The following is a 13,000-nucleotide window of genomic DNA, read 5'->3' as shown; positions in this document are numbered from 1 at the left end:
TTTCAAAAAGAGCAGTTTCACCCCCACTCTTCAGCTTCATCTTTCGGTGTCTTCTCCAACATCATCTCCAACCTCCTCTTGGTGAAATGACGGCAGTGTGACGAAAATATCTTCATCTCCTCATCACGCAGTGTGACGAAGAGACAGAGATCTCTTCATCGCACGGTGCAACGAAGAGACAGATCTCTCTTCTTCGCACAACCCAAATGACGAAGGACTACGTTTTGTCGTCCTTCGTAGCTCGTCGCATCGTCCAAACGTGATGATGTCGTTCTTCGTCTGTTCATCCAGATTTGGATGATCCTTCGTTATCGTCCTTCATCGTCCAAAGGTTCGTCCTTCATCGTCCTTTGGAGCTGGAGAAGGAAGATCCGTTGAAAGCATCGACCTTCGATAGTAGCAAGAAAAGGAAGCAAACTCTAAGGGTGAAATCAAAACTCTTTAAACTTGAAAGATAGGTTAAAATATTAGTTTTTAAAACCTAGAGGGGGAAAATGATAAAATTTTAAAATTTTAAAATTCATAGGTAAAATAATAATTTTATTTCTATCTCTAACAATAAATTTGAATTATAATTTACTCATGAGTGAGAATTTAAATTTTTTAACTTTAAAATTGACGGAAAGATTCTTTTTCCCATTATTTTATAGATTGATCAACAGGATGATACCGCACGCCAAATCGCATTCAACGGTACAATTAAAAGTCAGCTCGTACTCTTTTGTCTAGTGGCAACCGAATAAATGGAAGTCAAGTCAAAAATATTTATGTCGTGTCATCACTTACGATATACATACCATACAAACCCCACACTTTGCGCAGATACTTTCAACAAATGGAAGACTTTCCCTTCTCAACCTACTTCATTTTACCGACTTCAAATGAAAAGCCATTTGTAACCCTTTTAAAGTCTTTTGAGCACCTCTTTATTCATTCTTCAATTTCTGTCAGCGTTGAGATATCGAAATTTTTGGATCATAGCAAAAGACTTCAAATTTTATAAATTGACGCTGGAATTGTCAAGAACCCTACAAATTTGATCTTGAATTTGAGCCCTTTTTTTTTGTTTAAATAATTTGTTTCTTCTCCTTATTTTCCACACCCAGCCTGCAAGCCCACATCATTAATAAAATTCTATAGACTAAATAAATAACATTTTTCTACCCCTCATGGGTATACATAATACTTTTAACTCAAAATCACATTTTTACCCTTTCAATCAGTGTGATTGCTATGCATTGACCACGTGGGATCATCAGTTCCTTCAAACAATGCTATTAAATATGTCATAAAACTACTAACTACAGTTGCATAGCATGCCAACGAGGAGGAAAAAGATTATTCAATTCAAATATTTAGTTCGTCGTCATGGGCCACCAAAATTTGAAGGGCTTGTTTGAGCTTCCGTTTTAGAATACTCTCTAAGTCGTTTTCGACTATCTTCTACAGAGAGGATTGTCAAGAATTTAAGTAACTATACAAATTTGATTTTTAGTAATAGGTTAGAGTGCAACTACAGAAGAAACATTTTGATTGTCTTCTACAACTTGATCGGTTATATGCTCATAAGAGAATTATTAGAAAATGACTTTTGCCAACGATTTTGACAAAATAGGAGTGCGATTTAAACCTAGCTAAAAAAAGCTTTTCGGAGGCCCTATTAACATCAAATTATTAATGTGAAAATTTACACCAACAAAACATATACAAAATTCTGATATGCAATTCAGCACAAAATATAGTGAAAACAAAATATTTTTAAAGTTGTTTACTCTACTACTCTAAAATTTACATATATCGTTATTGAATTCACAAAAATTTGACAAAATAATTATAAATTATTATCTTAAGTCTCTATACAGTCTTTTGTATTTATGACAACAAGAAAAGATAATTAAATAATTACATAATTAGATATGTTTAAATCTTAATACATTGAATTTAGACATCTAAATAATAATAGTTGGTCATGTCATCTTATTAAAATACAATAAAACTATATGTATCCACTTTAGATACACGAATGTATATACATTTATATGTGTCATCATGTGATTAGATAATTTTAAATTAGAAATAAAACAATAACCAATCATATGATGACACATATGAGTGTGTATATATTTATGTACCCAAAATAAATACACATATTATTACTCATTAAAATAAGAGATAATTATATTATCGTATAATAATAGAAAACGGATATGAAAAATAATGCTAACTTTTATAAGATTATGAAAATGATTAAAATGACGGGAAGCTCTTCTTTCCCTTGTTTTTATATATGTACACATAGGTGTTGTGTCTAGTTACTAATGGTGGAGCAAATAGGTCCTTGTACTTTTGACTAAGTCGAAACCTGATCAAGCTGTCACTGGCTGCGACACCAAGCCTAATTAGATCACTTATTTAGAAAAAAAGGAAAAAGGTTTGTTCGACTCGGTTTCCACTATATGCAGAACCGTGACGTCAGCTTAACTCATCAGGATGATCTCACTTTCACTTTCATTAAGTCACCTCCAGGATTTAGGAGCTCTATAAATCGACAGCACTTCTTCAGCAAAGTTCGCAATGTTTTTTCTTTACTAGCACATAATCCAGTTTCCCACTATTGCGTTGGCTCTATGATGGAGATAGGTAATCTTGAAGACTTCTCTCTTCAGGAACCATCAAGAGTCCCTCAGGAGCCTCACCCTCTTCAAATCATCAGGATTGAATCAACCGGGTCCATGAGACAGTCCACCGTTACACCGTGCATAGACGGCAGTTTTGCCAATGATAATTTAGGCAATACCCAGGTGGAATACTTGTTTCCAGAAGAAGCTTGGCTTCCCATCACGGAATCCAGAAATGGCAACGTTTTTTCTGTTGTGGTTCATTTACTCTCCTCAGGTATCGGATTTCAAGCCCTTTTACTTCCTGTTGCATTCGCCACTCTTGGAAGGTTAGTATTTTGCCTATTTACCCTTAAATTTTCAATATCATATTGCCATGCTTGAATAAGCTTAATATTCTTGTTTTTCTTTTAAAGGTCATGGGGGATCATATCTTTGTCACTGGCATTTGCCTGGCAACTTTACACAACATGGCTTCTTGTTCAACTTGCCGAACCAGTACCAGGAGCACGCTACTGTAGATATCCCTGGCTTGCAACGTATGCCTTTGGTTAGTAATTATACACTTACAAATTAGAAAAGTCTTCAATAACCCATCTTTGGTGTGTATTCTATATATGGGTATTAGTATTCTATAATATAATATATATATTTTATGATACGATATAATACAAATAAAAAACTATACGTATCATAAAATATATCAAATTAAATGATACATTGAACGTATTATATAATATAATATGTATCTAAAATAATAATATATTAATTAAAATTTTATAAAATATAAAAAATTAAGTTTTCGATCCAATATGACACACAATTCAACTACATTCTATGCATCAATTACCTGTTCCAGCATATTGAAAAACCCACTCTTGTTTTGTTGACTTCCAGGTGAAAAGTTAGGGAAGCGTCTTGCTTTATCTCCGGTGATGTATCTCTCAGGAGTATCGTACTTGGTTCTACAGATCACCACAGCTGGTGGGAACATGAAGACTTTATACAAATATATGTGTGATGGCGGAGCCATTTGTGAAGCCAACTCACTGAGTGGTTCCACGTGGTTCTTGATCTTCACTTGCATGGCTATTCTTGTAGCCCAATTTCCTAACTTGAATTCGATAACCAAGATCTCGGTGATCGGTGCAGTCACGGCGCTTGTTTACTGTACTCTGTTATGGATCCTGCCGATCACCAAGGGCAGGCCGAGTGCAGTCTCTTACGGCCATGCAGAGAGGGGGAAATCAGATATGGCTAAGTTTAGTAATATCTTCAATGCCATTGGGATAATTGTGCTCGCATTTAGAGGTCACAATCTTGTGCTTGAGATACAGGTAAGAATGTTGAATTTTCTCTTCTCTCCTAACTTAATTTAAAATGCAGTCAAAATCCAATTCAAATTTGGACTAACGTATCTGGACACAATTTGAACTTACAGGGAACGTTGCCTTCTGACCAAAAGCAAAAATCGTCAAAGCCAATGTGGAGAGGAGTAACGATTTCATATCTGATAATAGCAATGTGTTTATTTCCTCTTGCTATAGCTGGATTTTGGGCTTACGGAAACAAGGTAAAGCACATCATCACGCATGAATGAGTAAATAACACGAAGGTTTGGCCTTGAACATTTTTTCACACCTAATTAATATAAATAACATTTTTTCATTTAAAATCAAATTTTGTATGAAAAAAACTAATAATATAAAAGCAAAATAATAATTTTATCATCTATTAATTTGAAAAAAGAACAAAAAAGATGGTTTTCTAATGAACCTAAATGTTTTAAATATAATAATTTAACTCTTGAAAAAGCTTAAAAATTCAAAAATTAATCTAAATATTTTAAAACCCTTGTATATTTTGAAACTAATATAGGATCTCAATAATTGTAATATAATATTTATACTCATAATTTATTATATTATGTTCAATTCTTTGAAGTTGTAATTATCATTTTTGAAACGACAGAGGGTAGACTGATATTTCCAATTTTTTTAAAAGATCCTCAATCTTTTTCTAAATTTCCAATAACCCCTTAAAATATTTTAAAAAGACCACTACTATACTCAAAAATTAGAGTTTACTTCCTAATATACGATTTTATGACAAAAACATCCTTATATAAGGAGAGAGGAAGAAATGATGAGGGTGAAAAGAAATTGAAAGAAGAGGCTTCTTATATAATTTTGATATTTAAAATGTTATTTTTAATTTTTGTTAATTTAAAATTATATAATAATGTTGAAAAATAAAATAATAGTGATAAAACAGTAATTTCACTTTTTAATATTGGTAATATTAGCAGAGTTTAATTTTGGATGAAAAAGTGTTACTTATGTTTAATTTTGGATTAGAATGTGTTATTTATACCAACTAAAGATGGAAAAGTTATTTAAAGCCAAACCTTGGGTGAGAAATTGAATTTACTGAAATTTTCAAATAAGAGAGACGTAACTCACTGAAACTCTGCATTGTTTTGTTCCAGGTTCCAATAAATGGAGGGTTATTAACTGCATTTTTGCAAGTTCATGGACCTGAAACACAAAAATACGCGATGGGCATAATCTACCTTCTAGCTCTTATAAACAACCTAACTTCATTTCAAATCTACGCTATGCCAGTTTTCGACAATCTTGAGTTCAGGTACATTATGTGGAAGAAGAAACGGTGTACATGGTGGGTTCGGACTGGTTTAAGGCTCTTCTTTGGAGGGCTGGCCTTCTTCATAGCAGTGGCATTTCCATTCCTAGGAAGCTTGGCACCTGTAATTCGAGGAATTACATTGCCTTTGACATATGTTTATCCATGTTTCATGTATATTTCCATCAAAAAACCCCGTTCAATTAGCGCAATGTGGTGGTTGAACTTCTGTCTTGGTTGTTTAGGCTCGATTTTGAGTGTTATGTTAGTTGTTGCTGCCCTCTGGAATTTGGCTACCGAAGGCTTAAAGGCCAATTTCTTTAGGCCATAATTTGGCTACAATTAGGATTCCTCCACGATCCAATGGATAAATGAGTTCATGGGGTCCTGTTTACATTTTGAGTGAAAAGCAAAGACTAGTTTACTTCAAAATAGATTTTGCCCCATCAAGATGCCTATTAAGGCTGGGAAATTCCAAAGTCCTATGAAAAGAGGATGCTGTCTAAATCGACTATGACAAGATAATTAATTAAGAATAAAATTATGTATACATACTTTTTGTATATAAATGTATATATACATATTTATGTGTATACGCACATAACATTGTTCATTAGTCAATTTATGAAGTAAGAAAGTAATGAAGTGCCTCCAAACTTAGATACCAGTTTGATCACAAGGCATTCTTACTTAAAACAGACGCGACATCTCCTCTGTTCTGCAATAATCCATCTAACATTTGTACACATAGTTTACAAACTGTACAGTGAAATCCGCAGATACGAAAATGCTAACCACTTTCAAAATACAATAATTCGGGAAATCAAAGACATGACACTGCAATTATCATACTAAGAATACAATTTGCGTTCTGAATTGCAACAATGCCTCCAGCATTTTGAAACAAAGGTTAAGTCCAATCCATCCAGAAAACTCATTCTGATGATAGGATGTTTATAAATGTTGGATGTAGTGACCCAAATTCAAGAACAAGCATTCCAAATGAAGAATTGGGAGCTTCAGTATCAGAACAGGTATTTCCGTGAGGTTAACATGCCTTATTTATTCATTGCTCAATCTAGTAGCTGGCATGCTCAATCTTGGAACAAGCTAAAATGCATTGTAAAAAATTAGAACAAGGTTGTTCCACTAGTTGTTCATTACTCAATCTAGAAGTTCATTGGTGGTTCTAGTTCAAAACAGGTTTATTTATATTGTTTTTCATTTTAACGCTCAAAAGTACAATTCACTTGACTAAAGATTAAACGTATTATAAGAGAGCCAAACATATAAATGTTAAATATCATTTTGTATAGGATGTATATTCTAAGGTTGATATTTTTACCAAGAAGATTATTGCAGATAATAAAGCTGACATGCTCACCGAGCTTTTGTCTATTACCAAGTTCAAGCAATTCTTAGACTCAGATGGTATATTGTGTTGAGTATTGCCCTTAGGGGTTTTTATGGAAGAGGTGGAGAATTATGTTGAAGAATAAAATTGATTGAGTTCTTGCTTGCAAATTTATGTCAATGTGAAGATTGTTCGATATGATCCGAATTCAACATCATTCATTCTAGATAAAGAATGAATGAGTTCTAATATCAAAATGAGTATTTTGATAAGGAGAATAGGTGTTTTATTCGTTATAATAAATCAAAACAAGGTTGTTTTACCCATTGTTTATGGGTCATTTCAAAAACTCTTTAATTGTTTTGGTTTAGAACGGACTTGTTTTTGTTTGAAATAAACTATCTCATCTAGAATAGGTATTCCATCTAATGAAATGATTGTTTTGTTGTGGATATAAATTTGTGCTATGCAGAAAATTTACAAGTTTTGAGATTGATACTTATCTGAGTGCCTAGAGTTTAAAATTATACACTTGATAGCCAATGTCTTGCATTTTCCTTTTAATTAGTATAGAGAATTTCTCCATCCTTTTTCCCCAGATTTTTTCAGATTTGGATTTCCACACAAATTTTTATGTTCTTTTTCTTCTCGTCCTATTTATGGATTGTTTCCTTTCATTACAAATTTATTGGGTATTCGTATAACAATAAAAGACATACATAATAACTATCAAGGCAAAACACACAAAGTTTGAGGCGTAATCAAACGCAAACCCACTTCAAAGTCTCCCTCACAGCCTCATAAGAATTTACACAGCAACACAAATCTCAAGACACTAGCAAAAATCACTCCAAAGTCCCAAAATCATAAAAATGAGTCATTTTCAGTAGACAGTGTTGAATGTTGATTTCAATCTCAAATGAGGAGATAACCAGGCCAAAAGCCCGGTAAGCGCAGCCAAAGGTATAAAAACCCGGGCTCGGGCTACTGTTCACATATTCATCCCATACAGGCCGGGGTAAGAGCTTCACTGCAACACAACAGTCACGTGGGAGGACTTCTTCATTTCCATTTCTTATAGAGCATGCTACTTTCTTGCAACAGAACATCATTAGGTAGAAGGATATATTCCAAATTTACCACTAAGATATGTAATACCTCCAAGGATGATCAGGGATTACTGACAAACAAGCTAAAAAAGATTAGGAACAAAAACTTATACAATAGATTTCTAATAATATATAGAATCTGGTCTTCACTCTTGGCTTTGTTTATAATGTGACAAACCATTAAACCTTACTAATTCCATCTAGTAATTAACTGTGTTGAAACAGGTAAAGTGTCTATTTTTTATTTTTTATTAATTTGTTCTTATACTGATTATATTAATTATATGTTATAATAACTCCATTAAAGTTGAGAAAATTAGTTTTGTAATTTCAACAATAAAACTACGTACATAATTTATATATACAAATAACATATTATAATTTAATTAGATATTTTTAATTTTTAACTATCTAATTATATAATAATATATTATTATTTATATATAAAATTATATATAAAAATTATGCATGTGACATTAGTCTAATTTAAATTATTTGGCTTTCGTAATTTAGGAAGTGCATTGACCTGACATGTTCATGTAGTATCACATAATATTTTGTATTAGATTGTGTTAAATTATAAATTATAATATCTTATCCAAATGGTATGTTGTACAACTTCAATGACTCCAAGGAATAATAATATTAGTGGACTACTAGAATTTTCAAGAAAAAAATTTGAATTCGAGTTTTGGTTATGCTTGTGAAATCTTAATTTGATTGTGGGTTCAATTATTGTGTCTTGATTTTTGACTGTCTCTCATCCAACCAATTCGGAAAAAAAAGTGCAACTTTAATTACTTCAAATGATACTTAATCATAGATTAAATGGGTAAAAGAATTGACTAAAAGAATTAAAAATATTACTATGTGTAAAAATAATTATGTATTATTATATGATTAGATAGTTAAAAATTAAAAATAAAATAATATTTAATTATATAGTGGTATATTGTTATTTGTAAATAAAATTATGTATAATTTTATTGGAGAATTAGATAAGCAAATTTTAAAGCCAAAAGGAAAAAACTGAGTGAAAGAACAGTCAGAGAGCACTAGAAATACATATTATTTACAAATTTACAACTAGAATTAACCTTGAACTTAACAACAAAAGTACCCGTCGATTTCATAAATGTGATCCCAAGTCTTTTGGCCAACAGTCAACACTTACAAGTTGCAGTTCCGGTTGAAGTACTTAATTACAAATCAATTAAAATCGGCCAAATTGTTATCTCCGCAGGGGAGTTGCTTCTGAATCATAGCTCTTCACCTATGGAAGAAGTTCCAGAACTAGCTTCTGTTGAAGAGCTGTCCATCCAGGAGCCCAGTAGTACGGGCACAAATAATTGCGGCTTGAATGATCATTCAGAAGGCAATTCCGGGGTCGAAGTTAACCCACAGGACGCTTGGCTTCCTATCACAGAATCAAGAAATGAAAAAATTTATACTGCAGTGTTCCATCTTCTGTGTTCAGGAATAGGATTTCAAGCCCTTGTACTTCCCGTTGCTTTTGCCATTCTTGGATGGTGAGTAATAAATTTCCAACATTCAGTTTTTTGTTTAAATTCAGTTTTTTCAGAACATCGATTTTTCACTTGTTGCAGGACATGGAGAATCATTTGTTTGTCACTGGCATTTGCTTGGCAACTCTACACTACATGGCTTCAGCGGATACCTTTTTCACTATGGCTTCTTGTTCAAAATAGCTTCACCTTTTTCACCATTAATTTGCTTCAAAATAGCCATGTTCCCACCTCCTGTGATAATCAGCATGGCGCAAGATCCTCCTGATAGGCACATCACAGGAAATATAGCAAGCACGTTTCCTAATTTTGGTCCTGGAATGTGAGGTGCCCCATTAAAATACTGCTTGATTCAAAATAGAAGCAAATTAATGGTGAAAAAGGTGAAGCTTTTTTGAACAAATAGCCATGTAGTTCCAGGAACTCGCTTCAGCAAATTAATGGTGGGAACATGAAGCTATTTTTCAGGACCATTTGCAATGGTGGGGCCGCTGGTGGTGAAGCCAAGACATGGGCTCACTGCTTTTTCCTTGTTGTTAACTTGCTTGGCGATTGGTGTGGCTCAGTAGCCAGCCACACTTGAATTCATTGGCCAAGGTCTCAATGATTGGGCCAATCACAGCCGTTGGGCATTGTTCGCTGTTCTGGGTTCCGTCCATCAGCAATTGTAGACCCAAGCCCATCAGAGAATTTGAAGAGATGAAAAAATCAGATATGGCTAAGTTTGGGAATATCTTGAAGGCCGATGGTATAATTATGCTTGCATTTAGAGGTCATAATCTTGTGCTGGAAATACAGGTAAAAACATAGTATTTGACATAAAATTGAAGGCCAAAAGACTTATTCCCACCCAAGGTTAAGTGAAAAGCTAAACCCATACCGTGTAACTTTCAAAAACTCAAACATCCACCCATCAGTAAAATTCTGTTAAAAAACTCAATTAATGTTAAAGGTGAAATCATTATTTAATAAAATAATTTGAAAAACTAAATTTTTATTGCACTTTCCTCTTTAGTTTAAAAATCTAACAATTCTTCTCTCAAAGTTTGAAAAGTAGAAATTTCACCCTTAGGGTTTTGAAACTATTGTCGAAAACTACAAAATTCACTATCTCCAGTCGCGTTGGCTCTCTCTGCCAGTTTATCTTGAACGAAGATGATTTTATTTTCATCGGAGTTAATGGTTTTAATCGATGGATTAAAGCAAGTCGGCATGGAGAGATAACCTGGGTGAGAGGATGAATGAGATTGGAGATAGTGAACTTCACCGTTTCTGACAATGGTTTCAAAACCTTTGGGGTGAAGTTGTTACTTTTCAAACTTTGGGTGAGGAAAAACTGTAAGATTTGCAAACTAAGGGAAAAAATGTGACAAAACTTTAGTTTTTTAAATTATTTTGTTAAATGACAGTTTTACTATTAATTTTAGGCCAAACGACTATTTCCCACCCAAGGTATGCTGCAATCTCAAGTTTTCACCCTTTAACTATAGAAACATCAAACACCCACCCATAGCCAGTTAAATTTAACGAAACTCTAACCCTTGAAAATTTAATCTCATTTTCCCCCCTAAAAATTTAAAAACTAACATTTTTTTCCCAAGCTAAGTTTGAAAAGATCGCATTTCCCCCCCTAGGGTTTATTTCCAAACCCTTTCACTTTCTCCGACGGTTTCTCTTCCACCGACGGCGCCTCTCAACTCCACCCCAACCCATTCGACGCAGAGAGATGTCATCTGAGAAGAGAAATTGTCTTCCCAGACGATGAAGACGAGATCGATCGATCTTGTCTTCATCGTCTGGGAAGACGATTGTCTTCCCAGAGGACGACGAGTCGTCTTTCCAGACGATGACGACGATTGGGAAGACGAAGATTTGTCTTCTCCGACAAAGTTCTTCGTCTTCCATCGCTTCTTCGACACTGATCGGACGTCCAAATGGGAGAAAAGAGATCGCCAGAAGGAGAGGATGCTTCTGGAGGGAGAGGCCATAGGCAATAGAGCCGGAGATGTCATCGAAGATTTTCAAACGAAACCCTAGGGTGAAACTATGATTTTTTAAAACTTAGACCGGGGGAAAATTTTAATTTTTAAAATTTAGGGGGGTAAAAGTAGATTCCATTTTAGTTTATTTTTAATATTATAGAGAAAATAACGATTTTACCCTTACCACCGTTAGAGTTTTATTAAATTTAACCGGTCATGGGTGGGTGTTTGATGTTTCCATAGTTAAAGGATAGAAACTTGAGATTGCGACATACCTTTGGTAGAAAATAGTCATTTGGCCTTAATTTTAATTGAGAATTTTACCAGAATTTTGTTTATAGGTGGGTGTTTGGGTTTTTGAAAGTTAAAGGGAGTCACTTAGGATTTCACTATACCTTGGGTGGGGTCAAGCTAAAAAAAGAAAGTTTATAGCTTCACACCAATAATATTTTTCCCCCAATGAACATGCAGACTACATTGCCTTCTAGCAGAAAAGAGCCATCCTGCAAACTGACGTGGAAAGGGTAATAATTTCAAATCTAATAATGGTAACGTGCTCATTTCCACTAGCTATAGCTGGATTTTGGGTTTATGGAAACAAGGTAATGAAGCATTACAAAACATGACATAAGCTACTGTTACTATTTTTAACAAAATAACAATGTGCCCAATGTAATTTCCAGGTTCCTGCGCATGGAGGGACGTTGAGTGCATTTTCGCAAATGCATGGCCATAACACCTCAAAATATTTGGTGGGCACAATCTACCTGTTGGTAGTGATAAACAGCCTTAGTTCATTTCCAATCTATGCAATGCCGGTGTTTGACAAGTTGGAGTCCAAGTATACAATCAAGACGAAGAAGCAGTGTCTGCAGCGTGTTCGAACAGGTTTAAGGCTTTTCTTTGGGTTGTGTTCCTGGTAGCAGTGGCATTTCCCTTCCTGGGAAGCTTGGCAGCTCTAAGAGGAGGAATTGAGTTGCCTTTGACGTATGTTTATCCATGTTTAATGTACATTTCCATCAAAAAACCCCGCCCAAATGGTGCTATTTGGTGGGTTAATTTACGACTTGGTTGCATAGGATCGATTTTGAGTGTTACGTTAGTTGTTGCAGCTGTGTGAAATTTGCGTGATAAAGGCTTAAATGCCAACTTCTTTAGGCCTTAACAAGTGGTTTATGGAATTTTCTTCTATTTAAAACTCTCTCCATTATCACTCATACTACCCTTTGCAAGCATAAATCTAGAAATTTGATTAGGCAGTGGGTAGTAATTTTTCCATCTCTAAGACTTGAACTTCCAACGCAGGCACAAACACTTGGCATTTCTTGATTAGTGTGGACTGACCGCACCGGCCTTCTGAGTTTTCTTCTTCCAGGGCCGACAAGAGAGCCGGTGCAAGCCTCTGAAGATGAATTCTCGTACAGTTCAATTACACTGCCACAGTTTCTGTTGGACATTTCTTTCGATCCTCGTGCAGAACACATACACCAACAAACCTTAATTCATTTTTAATCTTTCATGTAATATTATATCATCCGCCACCCAACTAATTGATTCCATGGCTTCTGCTATAAATACCATTCTCTTCTCACAGTGAAACTCACAAGAGAATTACTATTAGCTATTGTTTTATGATCACTTTACTGTTAAGTTCTTGTTGTATTTTGCTTCATAACATGGCTTATCACGCTCACGTTGCAAAACCTGGAAAAAACAGCTGGACTAAAAGGTTAACAATTTTCAAGTGAAAAGAGGATATGAAAAATAG

The 13,000-nt window shown here is 34.3% G+C and overlaps 1 protein-coding gene and 1 pseudogene across 1 annotated transcript; both read left to right on the top strand.

Moving 5' to 3' along the window:
• The first annotated feature begins 2,456 nt into the window (after nucleotides 1–2,456).
• Nucleotides 2,457–5,592, top strand: LOC123214309 (lysine histidine transporter-like 7). Its single transcript, XM_044634067.1, has 5 exons — nucleotides 2,457–2,947; nucleotides 3,035–3,168; nucleotides 3,516–3,955; nucleotides 4,060–4,191; nucleotides 5,107–5,592. The coding sequence occupies exons 1-5, from the start codon at nucleotides 2,457–2,459 to the stop codon at nucleotides 5,590–5,592; spliced, it is 1,683 nt and encodes a 560-aa protein (XP_044490002.1).
• Nucleotides 5,593–8,999: 3,407 nt separating this feature from the next.
• Nucleotides 9,000–12,397, top strand: LOC123214308 (annotated as a pseudogene).
• Nucleotides 12,398–13,000: the final 603 nt, after the last annotated feature.

Source organism: Mangifera indica, chromosome 4 (genome assembly GCF_011075055.1).
Source record: "Mangifera indica cultivar Alphonso chromosome 4, CATAS_Mindica_2.1, whole genome shotgun sequence".
Classification (NCBI taxonomy): Eukaryota; Viridiplantae; Streptophyta; class Magnoliopsida; order Sapindales; family Anacardiaceae; genus Mangifera; species Mangifera indica.
This window is presented reverse-complemented; position numbering and strand designations above follow the sequence as displayed.

What these genes read in the sequence shown, in the direction of transcription:
- LOC123214309 (XM_044634067.1), top strand. Translation starts at nt 2,457, where the DNA reads ATGCAGAACCGTGACGTCAGCTTAACTCATCAGGATGATCTCACTTTC. An exon ending in GCTTGCAACGTATGCCTTTG is followed by an intron (nt 3,169 to 3,515) that starts GTTAGTAATTAT and finishes GTTGACTTCCAG; the next exon opens with GTGAAAAGTTAGGGAAGCGT. An exon ending in ATCTTGTGCTTGAGATACAG is followed by an intron (nt 3,956 to 4,059) that starts GTAAGAATGTTG and finishes TTGAACTTACAG; the next exon opens with GGAACGTTGCCTTCTGACCA.